Consider the following 19,639-nt stretch of genomic DNA (forward strand, 5'->3'; position numbering starts at 1 on the left):
GTAAATCTGTGTGTGTGTGTGTGTGTGTGTGTGTGTGTGTGTGTGTTTGTGGACAAGGATCTCGGCAGAACTGAATCGGCCTTGCAGAGACCGTCTCCATTTCTTGCATCTTTGACATTCAGCGCTGGCTAAAAACATATAAACAATTGGCAGTCTTGGCAGGCCACTTTTCCCTGATTATTGAGCTCTGGAGCACAGTGGTATAAAATGTACACTCACACACTTGTGTGCCCACAAAAAGTCAGCGATATTCAGCTTTTGGGTGAAATTTGTTGTCCTTTGTTTCATTACATTGTTTGAGACGAGGAAATCACCATTGCATGCTTCTACTAAAACGCCCTACATTCATGACATAATACCACTATAGCTTTAACATTTTCCATGAACATCTCTCTGAAGCTAGATATCCCCAACTTTTTTGCGAGTGTAGTACTGTTGTCAGTTCATGGGTGAATCTGACTCGACTGTCGACTCGGCAGTGAGCTAGAGATGCACAGCAGAGAAGAGGAGTTTCTCACCGTATGAATGAGACAGACCCAGGAATATTTGAGAGAGGGAATAAAGGGTGTTCCCACAGCAGTGATGTCAAGGATGACAAGTCATGAGATGGAGCAGCTGACGCACACACACACACACAACTCTTAACTCATGCTCTTGTCACTAGCTCTATTTTCCACACCAGTATGTTACTTCCCTGGCATTCACAGTGTAGTGTGTAGTCATACACACACACACACACACTGAAGGGAGGAACTTGTGGAAATTCTTGCAAAGGTTTCATTCACTCGTAGAGATCAGTGGTGGTCATGAACCCACCACATAATAAGGAGCACTTTTCACATATTTAAAGATTTGAAGAGAGAGGAAAGGGGTCAGAAACAGCTCAAATATAATTTGCACATTTTTTATTATGTTAAGGTGGAGGATGCGCTCTCACACACTCGACATACAAGAGGTGAATCCTGGGCTTTGTCCTGCAGCGCTTATCCGATTATGCTGTGTCTGTGGGGCAATTGAATTAAGCGTGTGCCGCGTGTGTTTATTATCAGTGTATTTCCATGGAGACGGCGTGTTTGTGTGCACGGTGCTGTTACACTTGCATTCTATTATCTGTTTCTATGGGCGCTGTGGACAATCAACTGCCTCCTCCAGTAATCAGCTGTTGTCGCATTCTTCTGTGAAAAATGTTTAGTGTGACGCATCTGCTTCACAGTGCTGCTGATGTATTCGTGGTTGGGCAGTGGGCGCTCAATGGTGTTTTTTTGCCCCCAACGGCACCTTCCAGGCAGCACAGCCTAAAAGGCACTACCTTTACCCTATTCCTAACCCCCTCAACCCTCATCCTATCCCTAAACTGAGGGGATTAGTGGCTTGAAGGAAGCGCTGCCTGGAAGGCACCATTGAGGGCAAATAATAGCAGTAGGTATTAGACCGCAGTAGGCACTGCTGTGTGCCGTTTTTATGGCTGTGATATGACCATATGCATAGTGGTGTGTGTGTGTGTGTGTGTGTGTTTGTGTGTGAATCATTAACAATGTGTGTGTACATTGGTGTGCCATTTGCATTGTCAGTATAATAGGAGTGTATGTGTATAATGTGTGTGTGAGGGAGGGAGGATGTTGCTTCCTGGTTTGTTGGAACATTCAGAGTCATTAACCTTTGGAGGAGTTACGTTTTTTGACAGTCATTCCAGAATTATAATTGATTATTTCATTATTTCGATCATGATATGGGACACTCAGTTAGCAACACTCCAATCAGAACCGAACTAAAAGATGTAAAAACAAATCAAAATATGAACTATGACTCTATGAACTACTGATAACATTTCAAGTCAGCTTTTAAGGAAGATGACTCCCCAGCCCCCCCCCCCCCCCACATTCAGGAATGTTTTCAAACTGGACAACAGCGGTGGACTCCCACAGCCTAAAAGAAAAAGTTTTGATCCCCGAAGAGAAAACGAGAAAAGATAGATGAACTGGTAAGGTAGACTCCCTTCCCCAACCCCACCCAATTTGCTGCAAGATCACACTTACACATATTGCACACACACACAATGGATAATGGACAACGAATGCAGTGTCAAGCACACACTGCTTTCCTTCCCTTCCTTCACCGCATTGATAATTTTGTGCACAGTAAGCATACCCCTCTCTGACCTGAGGGAGAACACATATCCTGTTAGAACTGTGTGTGTGTGTGTGTGTGTGTGTGTGTGTGTGTGCGTGTGTGCATGTGTGTTACATGCGTGTCTTCAGTCTGGGGCAGAGTTGCGTTCAGAATGTTTTTTTGCACATAAAAACAGATAAATGCACACACAGATGTATGCAAATTTGGTCAGTGATAGCCAGTGCCCACTTCCTTTTCAATATCCTGTATCCACTTGTAGCTACGCTTGCATGCTGTGGGTTATTGGGAGGGGGAGGGAGAGAGAGATCCTCTAGTGCTTCTTTCAGCTAAGACCAGGGATCAGCATAGGAGAAACAAAAAGGAACACATACACCGAAGTCTTCTGTTATAGCTACATTGAGTCTTTTTGAAATTGTATGTGTTCAATCATTTGTCCACTATGAATGTTACTCAGTGGTCAGTTTGTAGCAAAACATGGTTTGATGTAGTTCAAGTATCAGTTTAGAAATGTGTGCCAGAACTGAACATTCCCATTCTAGTTTTTAGTTTATCGAACATATCCTTCACACATAGAAATAGACACAGAAACAAATGAATCACACAAACCGTTCTCACAACATTTATTTCATTGATTCGAACATTTCCAATCTAATCGCGAAACTAGACAAACAAAAATAAACCAAAAGGCAAAACAGAACTTCAGAGAGGGGGAAGAAAACAACACACACACATTACACCAGTGTGGCACAATCTTAAGGCAGCATCATGGCAATGTAACTTCATCTCCACACAATCACATGAATGTGTGGGAGTGTGTATGAACAAGTGTCTGTGTGTGCGTGAAAAGCTGTGCACATGAACGCTTAGTTGTGGAATATTTCACCACTGATCTTTGACTGCTAAATCAATCAAGGCAAGAAAGGTGACGATATTCATTTGTAGGCAAAACAAAAAAAAAAAGATAGAAAGAGGCAAGCGACAAAGTGAAACACACTTCTGATTTAAAATCAATGATTTTTAGTGACCTCCATAAGATGGTGGACCTCAAGTTCATCAAGATGGCTGCCACCTGCATCCTCTACATCGACACACTTCTGATCTCATCTCTGACTTCAACATGGCTGCCACGTGACTGCACTGAGGCAGAGGTGCAAAGAGGGCTGTCAAGGCCACTTCCTGATCCCGATTGCTTGCCTTTAGGCAAAGCAAAGCACAACCGGTTCATTCAACATCCCGCTAGAGCCAGGCAAAGCAGGCCCCGTTCTCTTTATGGCTTACTAGCACTCAGACAGGCCTAGTAGAGCCCAACACTCCAAACAGAAATCAGTTAAGGCACTTTTTTCGAGAACTGGATTGGCATGCTTTTAAAAGGCTCTCAGGACAAAAAAAAGAAAAGAAAAAGAAAAAAATCTGCTGCCTTTCTAGTCTACTTGTTTTAGGCTAAAGTTACAGTAGAACTTTGAGATTTTCTGTTTGGGAATGATTGTGTCCCCTGACACAGGGAGGCACCAATTAGCCAATGAGAGGGCCCAGAGAGCAGACATGGGGGGTTATTTTCTCCTCCCTAAAGAACACTGAGAACTGGGGACACAAGACGTGGTTTTACCCGCAACTCTATTCATCCTTCAGACTCGCCTCGCCTCCTACTGAATCTTTGGAAAAAACCTAGCACTGTTTTGGCAACTACGCAATATTAAATAAAGGCCCCTTTCAAATGTAGGCTTTATTGTATTAAAACAAACAAACAAACAAGACAAAAACAAACCCAACTAAACAAACAAAACAAAGATCTACTTCAACTAAAAACCGACAGCCAGGCGAATATACACCATGCATTCCTCATTGGATTCGTACAAGGCAATATATGCAACGCAGTTGTGGAATGGGATGTGGTGCTAAGCTACGAGGCGATGCAGGAATATTAGGCTAAGAGGCAAGCAGGTGGGAGGTGAGGTGTGTGGGTGAAGGTGTTTGGGATGAAACAGGTCCCTCTCCCAGTATTGGGGTGGACCTGACTGAGTGAGCGTTAAAACAACGGAGTGGTTTAAGGATTCTGCAGCATTCGCGTTTTTTTTTTTTTTTTTTTTAAATTTTTAAATTTATTTATTTTTTTGTCTGTTTTTGACCTTTTAAATGTGTATTGCGTATTCAAGCTTCCTTCGTGCAAGTCTAAGCCCCCCTAAGGAAATTATTCAATTACAGCTATCCAAATAAACAAAAGCACAACAAAAACAACCCCCCCCCCACACACACACAATAAAGAAAAGAACATCTCTTTACAAATGTGACCACAATGCTAGAAATGTGCCTACTCTTCTGCTGCCAAACTATCAAGAAAGCAAAAGAAAATTAAAAGCGATGATTTCTGGAAGAAAGACTGTAGCAAGCACGTGGATCGTTCAGACTGGGCTTACGCATCAAGGAAGATCAACACATACTGTAGGGTGGCCCCCGTATATTTACCCAGCAGAATCTCAGTGAAGTTCTAGAACCATCCTTCAAACTGGAACACTGTCAGCATGGGGATCACTCCACCACCCAGAGAACAAAATGGCCTTGTGATGGGAGGTTTTTGTGGTGGTATGAGTTAAACAGGGGTCTGGTAGGTTGTGTTGCAAAGGGGATGTTTGGATGTGTGTGAGCATGTCATTGTGTATATGTTTGGGTCTGTGTGTGTGTGTGTGTGTGTGTGTGTGTTTTCTTCACGCAACATATTTCCAAAAATATCCTCAGAGCTAGCCAAATCCACGCTAATTTTAATTTTAATAATATATAATTGTTTTTTTTTTTTTTGGGGGGGGGGGGGGGGGGGATAATGGTTAGCTCTACACTAAATGTCTTCCTGAAATTCTGTCACTTTTGAGTTTGGATCATTTACAGAATTGTGCAGAAGAGCAAACAGTCCTGGGGTGTGTCTCTTGACCTCTCTTGACCTCTCATGACCATGATGGCCAGTGGTCAGAGCATGACCGACACGACGACCCAGCACATCCCTCCTGTTCTCTTCATTTAAAACAAGACAAAAAAATGCGTCAACATAAAGACTGTGAGGGGCATAAGGGTCTCAACATAGGGGTCTCTACACTGCCAAAACTCCCACTTAGAAGCATGCTCAATCCATGACAGCAGTCAAAAAGCTCAAAGGCCTGTAAAACACACAAGTGTCTTTCAAAGCAGAAATACAAATACGATTCCTCTCCGACACACAAGTTAATCAATTAAGCATCAACATCAAATTTTCACTGACTATGACTTATAGTTATTAAGCAATCAGTCCAGCTGGAGCATCCATTTTCTTTAACATCAAATCACGGCCACACACGCACGCACACGTCAGGATTCCGCAGTCACACTCATAACACATTCAAAGCTCTTGAGCGAGGAGGAAGACTACAGTCCCCCTCTTCATCTCAGACGCCTCCTGATTGAGTCAACACTGAAGGCACTTCGTCTGCCATGGCTTCCTCTTTTGGCGTCCCAAAAGACACACGTTTTATCCCACGACTGCATTGGACACGGACACACACACACGCACATATATAGGTAAATCTAACAAACTTAACACCACCATATCTGAAAACACATCTCTCATTATGGTGATGTGATATCCGATAAATCACCATTTTCTTGCAAGCACGAGTTACTGAGCCCAACTGCCAACAGAGGTCTTTACCTGTTCTCGCAGTGGCTAGCACAGATTCTATTGCATAACTCAATAGCTGACCTCACACATTAGCATAGCGGATTCAAGCTGGGCAGTGCGCACAAGCAAATGCTGTTGACAAACCAACCAATAAGCTTCTTGGGAAACTCACACTATGATTCGCCTGCTTGCCGCTAAATAGTAATGGATAGATGCAAGTGTGTGTGTCACATGATCATTCAGCAGTTTATGATTTCAAATATTCAAATCCTGCTTTCATGATGTGAAAGATGCAGACACACGTCATCTGCTTTGAAAGAGGACCGTTGAGATATGAGAACCTCATCAGGCAGACACACACACACACACACACACACACACACACCATGTTTCATCAATTACTAATTAGCAGCATAGGAAGCATGGCCTAATGGCGTCAACACTATCGTGCTACCAACTAATTGACCATGGTTAAAGACAGTTCAAAAACGAGGCCGCACTTGGGACCGCCACCCCCACTATTTTATGGCAACGAACAGAGTGGAGCGGTGGGGTCGGAGGGGGGTGGCTAGGTCGTAAATGTGAGCGGGGCATTTTACAGCATGGCTATTTCAGTTGGCTGTCAGTGGACATGGTAGACGTGCCAAAAAACGTCCAAAGGCAGGGGGTGGTGGGCGTGGGGGTGAGGGTGGTTGGAGGCGAAAAAATAAAAAGCACTTGCAGCTCCCGCGGCTGATTTGGCCTCTGCTCTGCCAAACAGACTGGCCTCTGGAGGTCAGGGACTATACACACAAACACACACACGCACACGCACACACACACCCTCAATACAAACTCGGGTCTGTAATCGAACGCTGATGAGATATAATTGCTTTCAGGGTTATTTAAGTGTTCAAAATGAAGGCATTTGTGTGTATTTGTCTTGGAAAATGTGGTTTCATGTGTGTGTGTATGTGTAAATATTCTAGATTCATGCACAAGTCTTTATTTGCTCAAGACCATGAAGGAGTCTCGGATAATATGGCCTCATTAGGAGGTCATTATTTGGGAGGGTGATGTTGCATGTGTCAGTGTGCACATGCCTTTCATCCAAGGTAGGCCTATGTAGACAGGATTTGTAATCTATATGTGTGTGAGTGTGTGTGTGTGTCTTCGTGACTTGTGAAAATGAGGGGCCAGGAGTGTGTGTGTCCAGTGTGATGCCTCTACGCGGCTGGGGAGTGCGAACGCGCTTGTGTGCGTCTCTTTATGTGTGTGTGTGTGTGTTACAAGGTGTGGTAGTTGCGGTCCTTGGACTTGCAGAACTTGTAGAGGAAGAAGATGACCGCCTGCAGGCCCACCACCAGCACGATGCCCCCGATGAAGCTGGCCGCGTCAAACGTCGACGACTTGGAGGGGGACGGAGCCACAGTCGTCACGGTAACGTCTGGCAAGGTGAGAGAGAGAGAGAGAGAACTTAGCAACTCACTTACAGAAAGATGTATTGCAGGGTGAACACAAACCACACACACATTTCGTGGTGAGAACTTCCCTCACAGCTTATATCCTTACATTCTCAAAAGCTGCCACAGACAGACAGACAGACAGACAGACAGACAGACAGACCCATACAGACAGACAGACCCATACAGCAGACAGACACATACAGACAGACAGACACATATAGACAGACAGACAGACAGACAGACAGGACTCACTGGAGGCTGGAGAGCTGGGGACTGTGGAGTTGGAGTCGTGGGTGGTGGGGGCAGGAGGACGTGGTGTTGTCGTGTTCACAGATTCTACAAAGAGACAACAGGACACACACACACACACACACACATTACCACATGGTTTTCCATACAACAGTTTAGGTGGGCTCAGCAGTGGAGAGGTGTGTGTGTGTGTGTGTGTGTGTGTGTGTGTGTGTGTGTGTGTGTGTGTGTGTGTGTGTGTGTGTGTGTGCACCTGGAGTGGGCTCGACAGCCGAGTTGGTGGTGTTGGCGGCAGGCTCAGTAGTGGGGAGGTGTGTGTGTTTGAGTGTGTGAGCGTGTGTGTGTGCGTGTACCTGAGGTGGGCTCAGGGACAGTAGAGTTGGTGACGTTGGCGGTAGTGGGCTCAGCAGTGGGAGGGAGGGGGACGGTGGTCGGCCCCGCTGTTGCAGCTGTAGAGAGATCACATCAGACTGACCAAGAGCGCCTCCCTGATCACTCATCACTCACACACACACACACACACACAACTAGTTAACACATAGAAACACACACACACAACTTATACACTCATTCTACTACCTGCACAAGTAGCATTGACGCAGCTGGTGGTGTTGGCCGTCTCGTTCACACACTTGGCAACTGAATCTGGGGTACACAAAAGAAACATCCATCAGATAATTCCACAGCATGGGATACATACAACACATTACAAAGTGCACACAACACACAACGCACACACAGCAGCTGATTTTTAAGAATGGTATGCCGTCCCAGGCAGCCAAACATACTTTTCTGACTCCACTGAGATCCACTGTTTGCATGCATGTGCATGTGTTTGTGTGTTTGTGTGCGAACGTACGTGCCTGTGTGTGCTGCGCACATTTCATGGTTGGGTGCACTACCCACTGAGTCATGGTCAGCTGCCTTCCTGTCCAAGTAATTTACTCGGTCACAGACTTCAACACTGGTAAGGACCCTGTGTGCGTGCGCGCGCGCGTGTGTGTGTGTGTGTGTGTGCGTGTATTCACATTCTATGAATGAAGGGGGGAGTCGGCAGCAGATTTCCCAAATTACTGTGAAAACTCTAATGCCACACTCACTTGTTGGTGACACACAGACACCAATAATTCTTCTAGCATGGGAGATGGAAGAAAAGCAGTACACACTCACACACCTGACCTGTGTGAGCAACATTACAAACATTAACAGACTGCTGACCCTAACAAATGAATCTGAGTGAGTCTGAGAGTGTGTGTAAGTTAGGGTTGGGCGATGTACCCTTAAGTGGCAGAATCTTCCACATTGCCAACCCTCGTTGGGCCTAGGGAAAAAAAACTACTACTAGGGGAGCGACTACTATCGCGGTCGCTCGTCTAAAATCTTCCGTACGCTATGCATCTCCCATTATTACCGGCCATGCCGACTACGAGGAAGGGCTGCGAAAAGTGAAAGTTAGGGGCTGCGATCACACTGTCCAGACTCCAGGGCACAGCAAACAACTTACCTAAATAATGAATCCTGATTACTACTCTGGGGGTTTTGCTAAATGCACCAAATACAAGCTTTACAGTGAGAGACTGAAATCTTCTGATCCTATAACTAACAAAATAAATGGAATATTTAACACGGTGGAGAAGAACGCATTAGGCTCTTCAGTGCTGTAGCCTCGGAGAAATATTAAAGCTATATGTGACAATCAGCAAGACTGCTCTAGTCATAATAATAATAATAATAATTAGTTTAATTAATTAAACTATTTTCTGCTAAAACATGACATGTCTTGAAGTTCAACATAGGCTACAGTGCGAGACATGCAGAAATCAATGTCAAAATCAGGAATTATTTGAACAAGACGGTAGTTTCACACAGACTAATCATTTTTGCACTCTGTCTGTCTCATCAGTTCTAGCCTCAATCATTTTGTTTATGTTTCACCGTATGTTACAGCAGGGTCTATAGTGCGTAACTGGCATATGGGGGCGGGGCATGGCATCACAATGGTTGCTTCCCATCGTGATTTAAGTCAACCATGGCGTTGATTATCCATCAGCCCAACCCTAATGTGAGAGAGAGTGTGTACAGTGTTAAGGTAATGGGAGCAGAGTCCATTCAGAGGCTTTCTAAACTACAGCAGAATAAACCTGTTTAAACCAGAGAGGACTGAACACCAACCACAACATGGTTTGAATGGTGTGTGCGTGTGTGTGTGTCTTTGTGGCTGTCCTTACTCCAAACAATGCTGCAAAGCCCATTATCCATCCTGAACATACACATCCTGCTCCTAACCTGAATATACTTTGCCTAAAGTGTATAAGCAATACCTTGTGTGTGTGTGTGTGTGTGTGTGTGTGTGTGTGTGTGTGTGTGTGTGTGTGTGTGTGTGTTTTAGGAGCCTCTTAAGCATTATCTAAGTCTTAGCAAAGATCTAGGTCAAGAGAGATGAGTATCTTCTCTTAGTGTGTGAGTGTGTGTGTGTGTCCTGCAACACACATATACCGGACAATGATGAAAAGACTGGCATCCCCCCCCTCCCCCCCTCACTAACACAACACACCTCTCTGTTTACCTTGAAACGTTTACGTCAGATGTAGTGTTTCCATCCGGTTCTATTGGAGTTGTGTTACACAATTTAAGGACACAGAGAGAGTGTGCGTGTGTGTCCATTAAGATATTATTCCCCTGTTGTGTAACACACGTCAACAACATGCACAAAAACATAAGACAGTTGAAAAGTATCAACCTCTCAAGACACAGAAAACAACAAACAAACTACACAAGCATTCGCCGAACTAACCTACTTCAATATATCAACATGGCGCAGCTAACTTTTCATCCAGCTATGTAGTATGAGATTATGACCTATGACCTATGAGCTGCATGTACCTATTTATTTAAAAAAAAAAAGACATTTTCACACAACCATAGGCTATATGTTATAATCTTTCCACTTCATTAGCAGATACAGCGACCAGACATTTACTACACACTTTAAGCATCGACAGCGCAAGGCTAACATTTCTGACAAACTGACAAGGCTAACATTTCTGACAAACTGAGATCAATTACAAACTTCAGAATGAGCTCCTAGTCATCTTTTCCACTTACATAAAGCCTGGTGATTTGGACATATCTGCCAAGCAGGCAGGCGCAGGTGGCTATTGTGTGTTTACCTTTGTCTTAAGAGAGGGAATTCTATGTAATTTGACCAGTCCAGTCAGGTGGAGAAAAATATATATGGGTGGAAGAGAAAGCCAAGCTACGCTGTTAGAGGAATGTCTGTGTCAGCCACCTTTCAATAACAGAGTTGGCAGACGGACAGACAGACAAAGACAGAGCTTCTATGCGCCCTGTACAAACAAATCTCTCAATAGCAATGCACTGCGTTTGCCATACATGTCAAGTTAATTGTGCTGTACTATGTGAATTTGGTTGGCTATACTCACTTTGAGTGGTTTTCGTTTGTTTGTCCACTTGAGTGAATAACACACTGTTTTATGTTCCTGTGTGTCATGTCTTAATCTACACACAAGTATATGCAGAGTAAGTGTGTGGATTTGTGAATTTTATTCACCACTGCATGTTTTGTTTTCTAATTTAAGTCAACAGCACATCTAGTGCAAGTGCATGCTATATGTTTGTGTTTGAGTAAGATGAGCGAGATGCCCCATTGTTTTGTGAGACCTGAGATGCATGCCTTCCCTGAACTGGCCTGGTCTGGTTTAGCCTGCTGCTGATGCACTAAATGTCAAACTTGTTCAATCCCGTCTGACCACTGCTGCTGATACTCATCAAGGGTGAGTCCTGCATCTGCACACATGTGCGCGTGTGTGTACGTGCGTGTGTGTGTGCGTGCGCGCGCTTGTGTGTGTGTGCTAGTCATGATGGGTGTGAATATGAGTAAGTGTGGTCACCACGACAAACGAGGGGGCAATATAAAAGAATGACAGTTACTCCGAGACAGGAAGCAAGCAATGAGCAAGAGTGAGAGAACAAAAGAAAGGAGGTTTCTTAAGTGCAACATGGTTCTTCTCCCTTCCCTATGACACACACACACACACACACACACACACACACACACACACACACACACACACACACACACACACACACACACACACACACACACACACATATTCTCAGCAATCAGGATATCTCCTCCTTCCTGCTATTCTTCCTCTGTCTTCCTTTTTGCTCTTCTCCTTCACAGAAAAAGTGTGTGTCATTTGTGCATGCATGTGTTAGTGTGTTTAAGTGTGTGCTTTTGTGTGCATGTGTGTAGTGTAGATGTGTGTGTGCTTTGAACTTATGAACTTACAAATTCCTCCTGCGTCCCCCTCCTATACTCCGAGTTTGTGTGTGTGTGTGTGTGTGTGTGTGTGTGTGTGTGTGTGTGTGTGTCCAACTGCAAAAAAGTGCTGATCTTGGAGTTGCTAAGGGTTCCCAGCCCAACACTGATCAGTACCATACATACGCACACACACACACAAACATACTGACTCCACAAATCAGAAAAGAATTCAAGACATCTTCATCTGTAGGAATCCAGTCAATTTCACTCCATTCTCTACCAGCAGACAGAAGTCACACCACTCATAACTCTTGCAGCATTCACACACACAGACAGACACACACACACTTTGGCTGTTATTGGTTAGATTATGGCTGGGCTAACCACTTCGCTAACGTCATTTGTAAATTAGCTATACAGCGGACATACACACAGATATAGCCTACACACATCTCTGTATTCTGTATGTTGTGGCTATGGAAACCCTCTTGAGCGTCAACAAAGTCCACTATGGCAGGCGGGGAGGAGAGAATCCAAAGCTTTACTAGGCACATTCAGCTCAACACTGACACAGGACAGCCAGAACTCCCACACCCAGCACCCAGGGCTAAGAATATGTGCGTGAGAGAGCCTATGTATGACAGACAGACAGACAGACAGACAGACAGACAGACAGACAGACAGACAGACAGACAGACAGACAGACAGACAGACACACTAAAACTTGGTCTAGCAGTCACATGTGCACAATTCTCTCACATTTATGCACATGCACCCTCTCTCTCACACCTCACACACACACACTGCAGAAACACAGAAAAGCTCCCCATCACACCAGGCAGGGGGGAGGGGAAGAGAGGTAGAAGACAGAGAGAAAACGAAAGCTCTGGAGATCGCTTTCAACTCAGGTCATGTGTGAGCAACTTTCTCACACACTCTTTTTAGAACATTCACACACACACACACACACACACAAACACACACACACACACACACACACTCACTGTTCCTCTCTGGTGGATTTGCTCTCAAATCCTCAAAGCTAGAACTTACTGTCAGACAAGAGCTGGGGTACAAACTCAGAAAGCAAAAACTAGAGCTGTTCCTCTCTGATGACCCTCTATCGGAAAAAGCACCATCAGTGTGTGTGTGTGTGTGTGTGTGTGTGTGTGTGTGTGTGGAGAGAAAAAAAAAGAGAGAGAGAGAAAGAAGAAGAAGAAAAAGACCTTACCTTCGCAATTCACCCAGGTGCAGTCAATGGTGCTATTGCACAGGTCACACATCAGTATTGTGGAACAATCTGAAGGGGATACATTAAACAACACGTTAATGCTTTCTTTCTCTCTGTCTCTCACTTACACACATTTCTTTTTTTTTAAGTATATATTTTTTGCCTTTTTGCCTTTATTGTTACAGGACAGTGAAGAGTAGACAGGAAGCAAGTGGGAGAGAGAGATGGGGTGGGATCGGGATATGACCACAGGCCGGATTCGAACCTGGGTCCCCGTGGGCACTCGGACCCGTACATGGTATGGGAGCTGTAGCCTGCTGCGCCACAGCACCCCCCACTTACACACATTTCTAACATAAGTAGAGGCCGGATCTCACAAGTCTGAACAAATCCTTCATTTATCCTTGTGATCTATGCTGGGAATACTGGGAAGCATCACCATGGTTATACTGGAAACTATTGTCCTATTCTATTTTTGCTAAACTAGTATTGCAAACATATACCAATGCTCTAATCTTGTTTCAAATATGACATTACACCGAGTTTCACGGTATGAGAATGATCAGAACAACGTGTTGGTAGATCCACTACAGCTTCAAGCTTGACAAGGGTATCAAGCAGGGACTTCTACCATAGCTCTTTTAAGACAACACTAGGCCTACAAGTTCCTCTTACTTGGATTCATTGTGGATGTATGAGTTTTATTTCATTCTTCATTGTAGCTTGACCAAAATGTCATTGATGCGCCCTGTGTTCCAGTTAGTGTTGCTCTGTCCGCCTGCCTGTAATTATTTAACATCTGACTAAGGTGTGCTTGAATCAACCACGTTTGACCCAATCTTAATTATTAATTAACTCAACTGGATCAAACACTGACAGTAAACCCAACTTGAACCAAGACGAAAAAAGATTTCGATGCGGTATTAAAATGAAGTAGGCTATGTTGGCCTTGTTCCTCCGGATTTGATGAGGGACCTGGGTGGTAGGTTAAAGAAAAAGGTTGCATTTGAAGACAAAACTGCAACTATCGTTTGATGTTGGTTACATTTTCTCTTTGGACTTCCACCCGTGGATGTAACTTTCAGCTTCTTTGTCCCACGTCGAAATGAGACATGGCAAGATAAACATGGTCCTCCTTAAGCGTAGTTCTTGTGACCTCGACAAACACAGCCTTCGTTGCACAACGTTATAAATCTAAAATGCATTCTGAGCCGACAGCCATGGGCTCTGTTCGCCCATTACATAATAAACAGCTGGAAGGTAGGCACACACATGTTGGCTAGCAAACAGACCTAGACGCCACACTGGACACAACTATCATATTACACCATTTACAATGACTTAGGGGAAAAGGCCCGAGTTGGTCAAGACCAGTCATATTAGTAGACTTGCCATTTTGAACTGTTCTTTAGAACAAAATTAACGGTGCATGCGAGCTCCCAAGAAATGGTCTAGAATGGTCTAGAATGGTCTTCTAACTTCAGCTAGCTAGATAGTTAGCTATCAAACCTAGGATGTTAGTTTGGTATATCATTAGCAAAACATTTATCGAGTCTCAACATCATAACATTGTTAAAAGACAGGGCACCCTAATGCTAACCACAAATTCGTACCTCAATTTACATGTCAGTGATAATTCTACCGTAGAAATGTAAGAGGGTAATTCTCACAGAACAATTGAATAGCCTCAATGCACAACTAATAGCAAGCAGGCTAGCTGGCGGCAGTCCTAGCTTTCAAGTGTACACGTAAAACGGACAAGCTAACGCTGACCACTTGGGCCGCCTAGCTAGGTAAACGGCAAGCAAACAACTACTCACCAGCTTGCGCGTATGTCGTTCCTGCGAAGACAAGGAATAATGTCACATGAAAAAGTCTCCAGAACATTTTTTCGGTTCCTTTCCTCTCCTTTTAGAGCGCTGATGGTACTGACAAAGTGGTTTGTGCTGGATGCGGGATTTTAGTAATAGGTGACTCTGGTGACTCCTTCTTTCTACCACTTCCTGCTTTCCTCCAGTCATGTGGCAGGTTTCTTGACGCTCCTACGCTTCATCAAATTACCTATGTCCATCCCAGTTTCCTTCCTTTCTCCGCTTTTTTTTATGAGTCCGAGAAAGAAAATAAAGAGACCACTTATTTAAGCTTGTAAATTAAGTTAAACGATAAGACTGGAAATGAAAATAAAAACGGCCTCTAACTTGCAGCCATACCACTTTTTAGTGAATCTAGCGAACACCCACAGCATCTACAAAATTACAAAAATATACCCGACTAGTCAGTGTAAAACTGGATATATTAAGCTGGAGCTTTTACTGTGTTAAGAAACCAGCGTTCACTTGGCTTTGAATTTGCTGGCTCAGTATGGGACCTGTTATAAAGTTCAGATAGGAATCAGGATACAGATATAAAGATAGATAGATAGATAGATAGATAGATAGTTAGATACTTAATTGATCCCCAAGGGGAAATTCAAGACAATAGCTTTTACTGTTATATGACCATATTACGCTATACCAAATCATGCTCACTTGATCCTCTTTATGTCAGGGGTCTCCAACAGGTAGTTGTACATTTAGGCATATTTTCATTGGGCCTGTTCAACAAGAATTGTAACAGCTACCTTTATAAATAGCAATAGAGATGCGAGTTGCTGAGCCTCTCTCTCTCTCTCTATCTCTCATCTCACACACACACACACACACACACGACACACTAAAGCACTTTAGGTCTGTATCATTTTAATGTTTAACCTCTAAACATAAGGTGTTCATGAGGTTTGGGGAAAAGAACAACATAGAAACCAGTGAAAAATGTAGTTGTGTATGTATGTGTTTGAAAGTCACAGCTGGAGCTCTCCACAGGTCTTTACTCTACAGTCCACTTTGGGTCTCTCGTTCTGGGTGGGGACGTCCTCCAGACTCTTGAGTACCTCAGTGCCCTCAACCAGTTGCCTGAAGAAGCAAAACACACACACACACACACACACACACACACACACACACATGTACCTTCTACATTTCACTGCATCTTGAAGTGAGATGAGGTCAAGAACACAACACAGCAAAGAATGTCATTATATCAAGTCAAAATAGAACAGAATAGTGCTTAAAAGGCACAGCAACAGAAATGTGCATATTTACCCAAACGCCACGTATTTCCTATCCATCCATGGTGCCGGCTGCAGGGTGACATAGAATTGTGATCCGTTGCTATGGGGACCCTGGTTGGCCATTCCCAGAATGCCTCTTTTGTTGTGCGATACAGCAAAGCTCTCATCTATGAGTGGGTGCGCAGAGCAACTTGATCAGAAATGCCGTCATCTGTCATGGGAGCTGCAGAGCAGCGTAGGTGTCAGCACTACGTGTACCGCGTGCCTACAAGGATCCAGGGTCAAGTCTGGCCTGAAGCCACTACCCACTCCCCATCTCCCTCAATTTGCTTCCTGCCTGCTCTCTAATCTCCTATAACCGAAAAGCCCAAAAAATAAACTGAAAAAGTAAATACAGGTGCCAAAGCATCATGAGCAGTGGGCAAGACAAAAAGTGGCTCAGCTTTCTGGGGCCTTATTCCTCTTTTCCTCATAAATCAGAAATAGTCAAAGTGAGTGTATGTGGTTTAGAACACCTGTGACTTCGCAAGTGTGTGTGTGTGTGTGTGTGTATGTGTGCGTGTGTGTGGCCATGTGTTAAAGGCACAAGGCGAAAATTGACTAGTAAGAAGTTAGCAATAGGATCGGCAATACCTTCAAATGTTGGGCCATAAATGGATTCTCCACCATTGCCTTTCCCAGCAGGGTTGATGTCTTAAACAGGAGAAGATTATATCACACACACACACACACACACACACACACACACACACACACACACACACACACACACACACACACACACACACACACACACACACACCACATTAGCAATTAGCACATTTGACATTTCAGTGTAAATTAGGCCCTGTGACCATAACAATGTTTTTTTGTTCTTGCGGAAAGGATAGAGTGCTTCACACCAAAAAAGATGTATGTTAGTGTGTCTGTGTGTATATTTGAGAAGTACCTCCTCCCTGGATCCAGCCGTTAGGTACAATTCGGTGAATTAAGGAGCCTTTGTAGGCGAGCATGAGGTCGCTGTCAGATAGACCCTTCTCTCCTGTGCACAGAGCTCGGAAATTCGCACACGTTTTTGGACATATATCACAAAACAGCTGGAACAAACACACACAAACACACACACACACACACACATTTGAATGAAGTTTCTGAATGATACTCATTAATTTAATTATTTTATCTTGGTGCTCTTAGGTCGGATACATTTCTCACCTCAAATAATAGTCGCCCAGCAACCTCTCCTCTGATCTCCACATCCATGTACACAAACATGTGCTGCACAGAGAAAATTCCATTTCCATTTAACTATCGGCCTTCCAAGTTCCATCAATATCACAGAAGACTTCTTGGTTCATGGTGGAATGATTTACCCAGTATCATAAACACTTATCTTTTAACTAGCATTTATCCAATTAAGTTGTAAAGTTTTGAACAAAAGTATCTGTTCAAAAAACAGTCATAACCATAAATTTATAAGGATCCGCTATCGTATCATCCCATTAACAGTAAGTCAAGTCAAGTCAAGTCAATTTATTCGTCTCCCTTGGGAGAAATTTTGGTTAGAGACAGGGTACTGCTGCAGACATACATTAAAACATACAGAGACAGCAATGTGACAGACAGTATTGACAACTAAACAGAGACAAAAAGGTGCATAACTGGCAACCAGATGAGGACCAAAGTGCAAGAGGAGCTGACTGTGCAATCTGCCCTACCTGAAGCTTGAAACTAATGCACATTTAAAGTGCCAGTGCACAATAAAGTGCTGGTGCAATCCAAGTGCAGTGCACAATAAAGTACTAGTGCATATCAAAGTGCAGTGCACAGTAAAGTGCAAGTGCATATCAAAGTGCAGTGCACAGTAAAGTGCTGATGCATATCAAAGTGCAGTGCACAATAAAGTGCTAGTGCATATCAAAGTGCAGTGCACAGTAAAGTGCAAGTGCATATCAAAGTGCAGTGCACAATAAAGTGCTAATGCATATCAAAGTGCAGTGCACAGTAAAGTGCTAGTGCATTTCAAAGTGCAGTGCACAATACATATTAAAGCACACATACAAATACTTCATATTAAAAATGCTGGTACAGTTGTAAAACACTACTGGTACATGTTACAGTTCTGCTATTAAAAGTAAACCTTCCTACATTTGCTCATTAATGAGCTTAACTGACACTGGGACAAAGGACTGTTTGAACCGGTTATGTTTGCATAAGGAGACCCTGTATCTTCTCCCTGAGGGCATCAGGGAGTATTCATTAAACAACACATGGGAGCTGTCATTTAAAATGTTTTTTGCCTGAGTAATGACAGCCTCATTGAACAGTTCCTGAGGGTTAAGAGGGGGGTGACCCATAATCCTGCCCGCCACTTTGACCAGGTTAAAAATCTGTGTTTTGAGTTTGACATTTAGGTTACCAAACCAACTGGTGATACCGTACCGTAAAATGGACTCTATTACTGCCCTATAAAAAATTAACATTATGTAGCCTACCTAATTGCACTATCTGCTTCAACAGAAGTTACCACCACTAACAGCATGTAAATAAACATAGATTAAGTGTTGTACTAGGATTAAAGCATAGAATATTGTTATATTATCCTGTAAGTATGGCTTTGTTTATCTGGGTGTTTATGTGTGTGCAACTTGCCCCAGTATCATGCAGGTGGTTGATGTAGTAGTCCTCAGCAAGGGCCAGGTTCAGCGCATGGGGCCGATGAAGGGTGAACCCCCAGACCTCGTGTGCCCACCGAGCTAACTCCTTTTCGTCTCCAATCAACCGGCCACTGAGGTATACCATTAGGGGAGCATCGAACTGCCATACCTCTCCTCTTAGCTCCTGGTCATGGTAAACACCAAAGATCATCGACCACCGTGACACTCACGCACGATTACATCCTTTAAAACAGCACTTTTAGCATTTGACACGATTTAGAGTGAGCTGACTGCGCTGAGCTCCAAAGTATAATTTTTACTGTAGCGTAAAGTTTGAGGATTTGTGAAGGCTAACATTGCATAATGACATAAAGTCAATGAAACATTGACAAACTCTCAAGACTATACTTACTTACCCTTTTCTTGTTGTTTAAATATGTATGCCAATCGCATTCTAGCAGCGGTCGGATAGTCGGATCTGCGAATGAAGATGGAAACTTCTGTTTCAATCCCTGGATCAGCAAGAGGAAGTTATAGGATATTCAGTTGTTTTCCTGTTTCTCCAGAAAACAACAGCTATCACTGACAAAAATGTATACCTCAGCAATGCCCTTCGCAATTTGAATATGATACTCTTTCATAAGACCAACAACCTCTACAAGCTGCTTAGAAGCCATGGCACATATCCCAAACGTTTTACATCAGCGTGGAGTTGTAAACAAACGTCAAGTATCCATGGTAACCAAGCGGAAGTGACGGACACTCGTAAAGACCCTCTCGTGAAATGTTACACTTAAAATTATATTACATATTTTTATGAAAACGCAGGCTGTAATAGAACATATATATATATTTACGATACATCTGTTCCAGTTATTGGGCTTTAT

The 19,639-nt window shown here is 43.6% G+C and overlaps 2 protein-coding genes across 2 annotated transcripts; both read right to left on the reverse strand.

Moving 5' to 3' along the window:
* Nucleotides 1-2,733: 2,733 nt before the first annotated feature.
* On the reverse strand, nucleotides 2,734-14,986 carry cd164 (CD164 molecule, sialomucin). The gene is made up of 6 exons (XM_062550163.1): nucleotides 14,807-14,986; nucleotides 12,987-13,055; nucleotides 8,047-8,112; nucleotides 7,821-7,916; nucleotides 7,471-7,554; nucleotides 2,734-7,199 (listed from the first exon to the last, which is right to left on the reverse strand). Exons 1-6 carry the CDS (start codon nucleotides 14,871-14,873, stop codon nucleotides 7,039-7,041), a joined length of 543 nt encoding a protein of 180 aa, XP_062406147.1. The 5' UTR covers nucleotides 14,874-14,986; the 3' UTR covers nucleotides 2,734-7,038.
* A 721-nt stretch (nucleotides 14,987-15,707) lies between these two features.
* ppil6 (peptidylprolyl isomerase (cyclophilin)-like 6) lies at nucleotides 15,708-19,482 on the reverse strand. The gene is made up of 8 exons (XM_062550916.1): nucleotides 19,352-19,482; nucleotides 19,169-19,264; nucleotides 18,748-18,936; nucleotides 17,311-17,373; nucleotides 17,045-17,192; nucleotides 16,729-16,788; nucleotides 16,127-16,262; nucleotides 15,708-15,937 (listed from the first exon to the last, which is right to left on the reverse strand). Exons 1-8 carry the CDS (start codon nucleotides 19,427-19,429, stop codon nucleotides 15,826-15,828), a joined length of 882 nt encoding a protein of 293 aa, XP_062406900.1. The 5' UTR covers nucleotides 19,430-19,482; the 3' UTR covers nucleotides 15,708-15,825.
* Between the last annotated feature and the right edge of the window lie 157 nt (nucleotides 19,483-19,639).

Source organism: Sardina pilchardus, chromosome 12, assembly GCF_963854185.1.
Source record: "Sardina pilchardus chromosome 12, fSarPil1.1, whole genome shotgun sequence".
Classification (NCBI taxonomy): domain Eukaryota; kingdom Metazoa; phylum Chordata; class Actinopteri; order Clupeiformes; family Clupeidae; genus Sardina; species Sardina pilchardus.

What these genes read in the sequence shown, in the direction of transcription:
- cd164 (XM_062550163.1), bottom strand. Translation starts at nt 14,873, where the DNA reads ATGTTCTGGAGACTTTTTCATGTGACATTATTCCTTGTCTTCGCAGGA. An exon ending in AACGACATACGCGCAAGCTG is followed by an intron (nt 13,056 to 14,806) that starts GTGAGTAGTTGT and finishes TATCCCCTTCAG; the next exon opens with ATTGTTCCACAATACTGATG. An exon ending in CGTCAATGCTACTTGTGCAG is followed by an intron (nt 7,917 to 8,046) that starts GTAGTAGAATGA and finishes ATCTCTCTACAG; the next exon opens with CTGCAACAGCGGGGCCGACC.
- ppil6 (XM_062550916.1), bottom strand. Translation starts at nt 19,429, where the DNA reads ATGGCTTCTAAGCAGCTTGTAGAGGTTGTTGGTCTTATGAAAGAGTAT. An exon ending in TTGCGAAGGGCATTGCTGAG is followed by an intron (nt 19,265 to 19,351) that starts GTATACATTTTT and finishes TTGCTGATCCAG; the next exon opens with GGATTGAAACAGAAGTTTCC. An exon ending in CTGGGCGACTATTATTTGAG is followed by an intron (nt 17,193 to 17,310) that starts GTGAGAAATGTA and finishes TGTTTGTTCCAG; the next exon opens with CTGTTTTGTGATATATGTCC.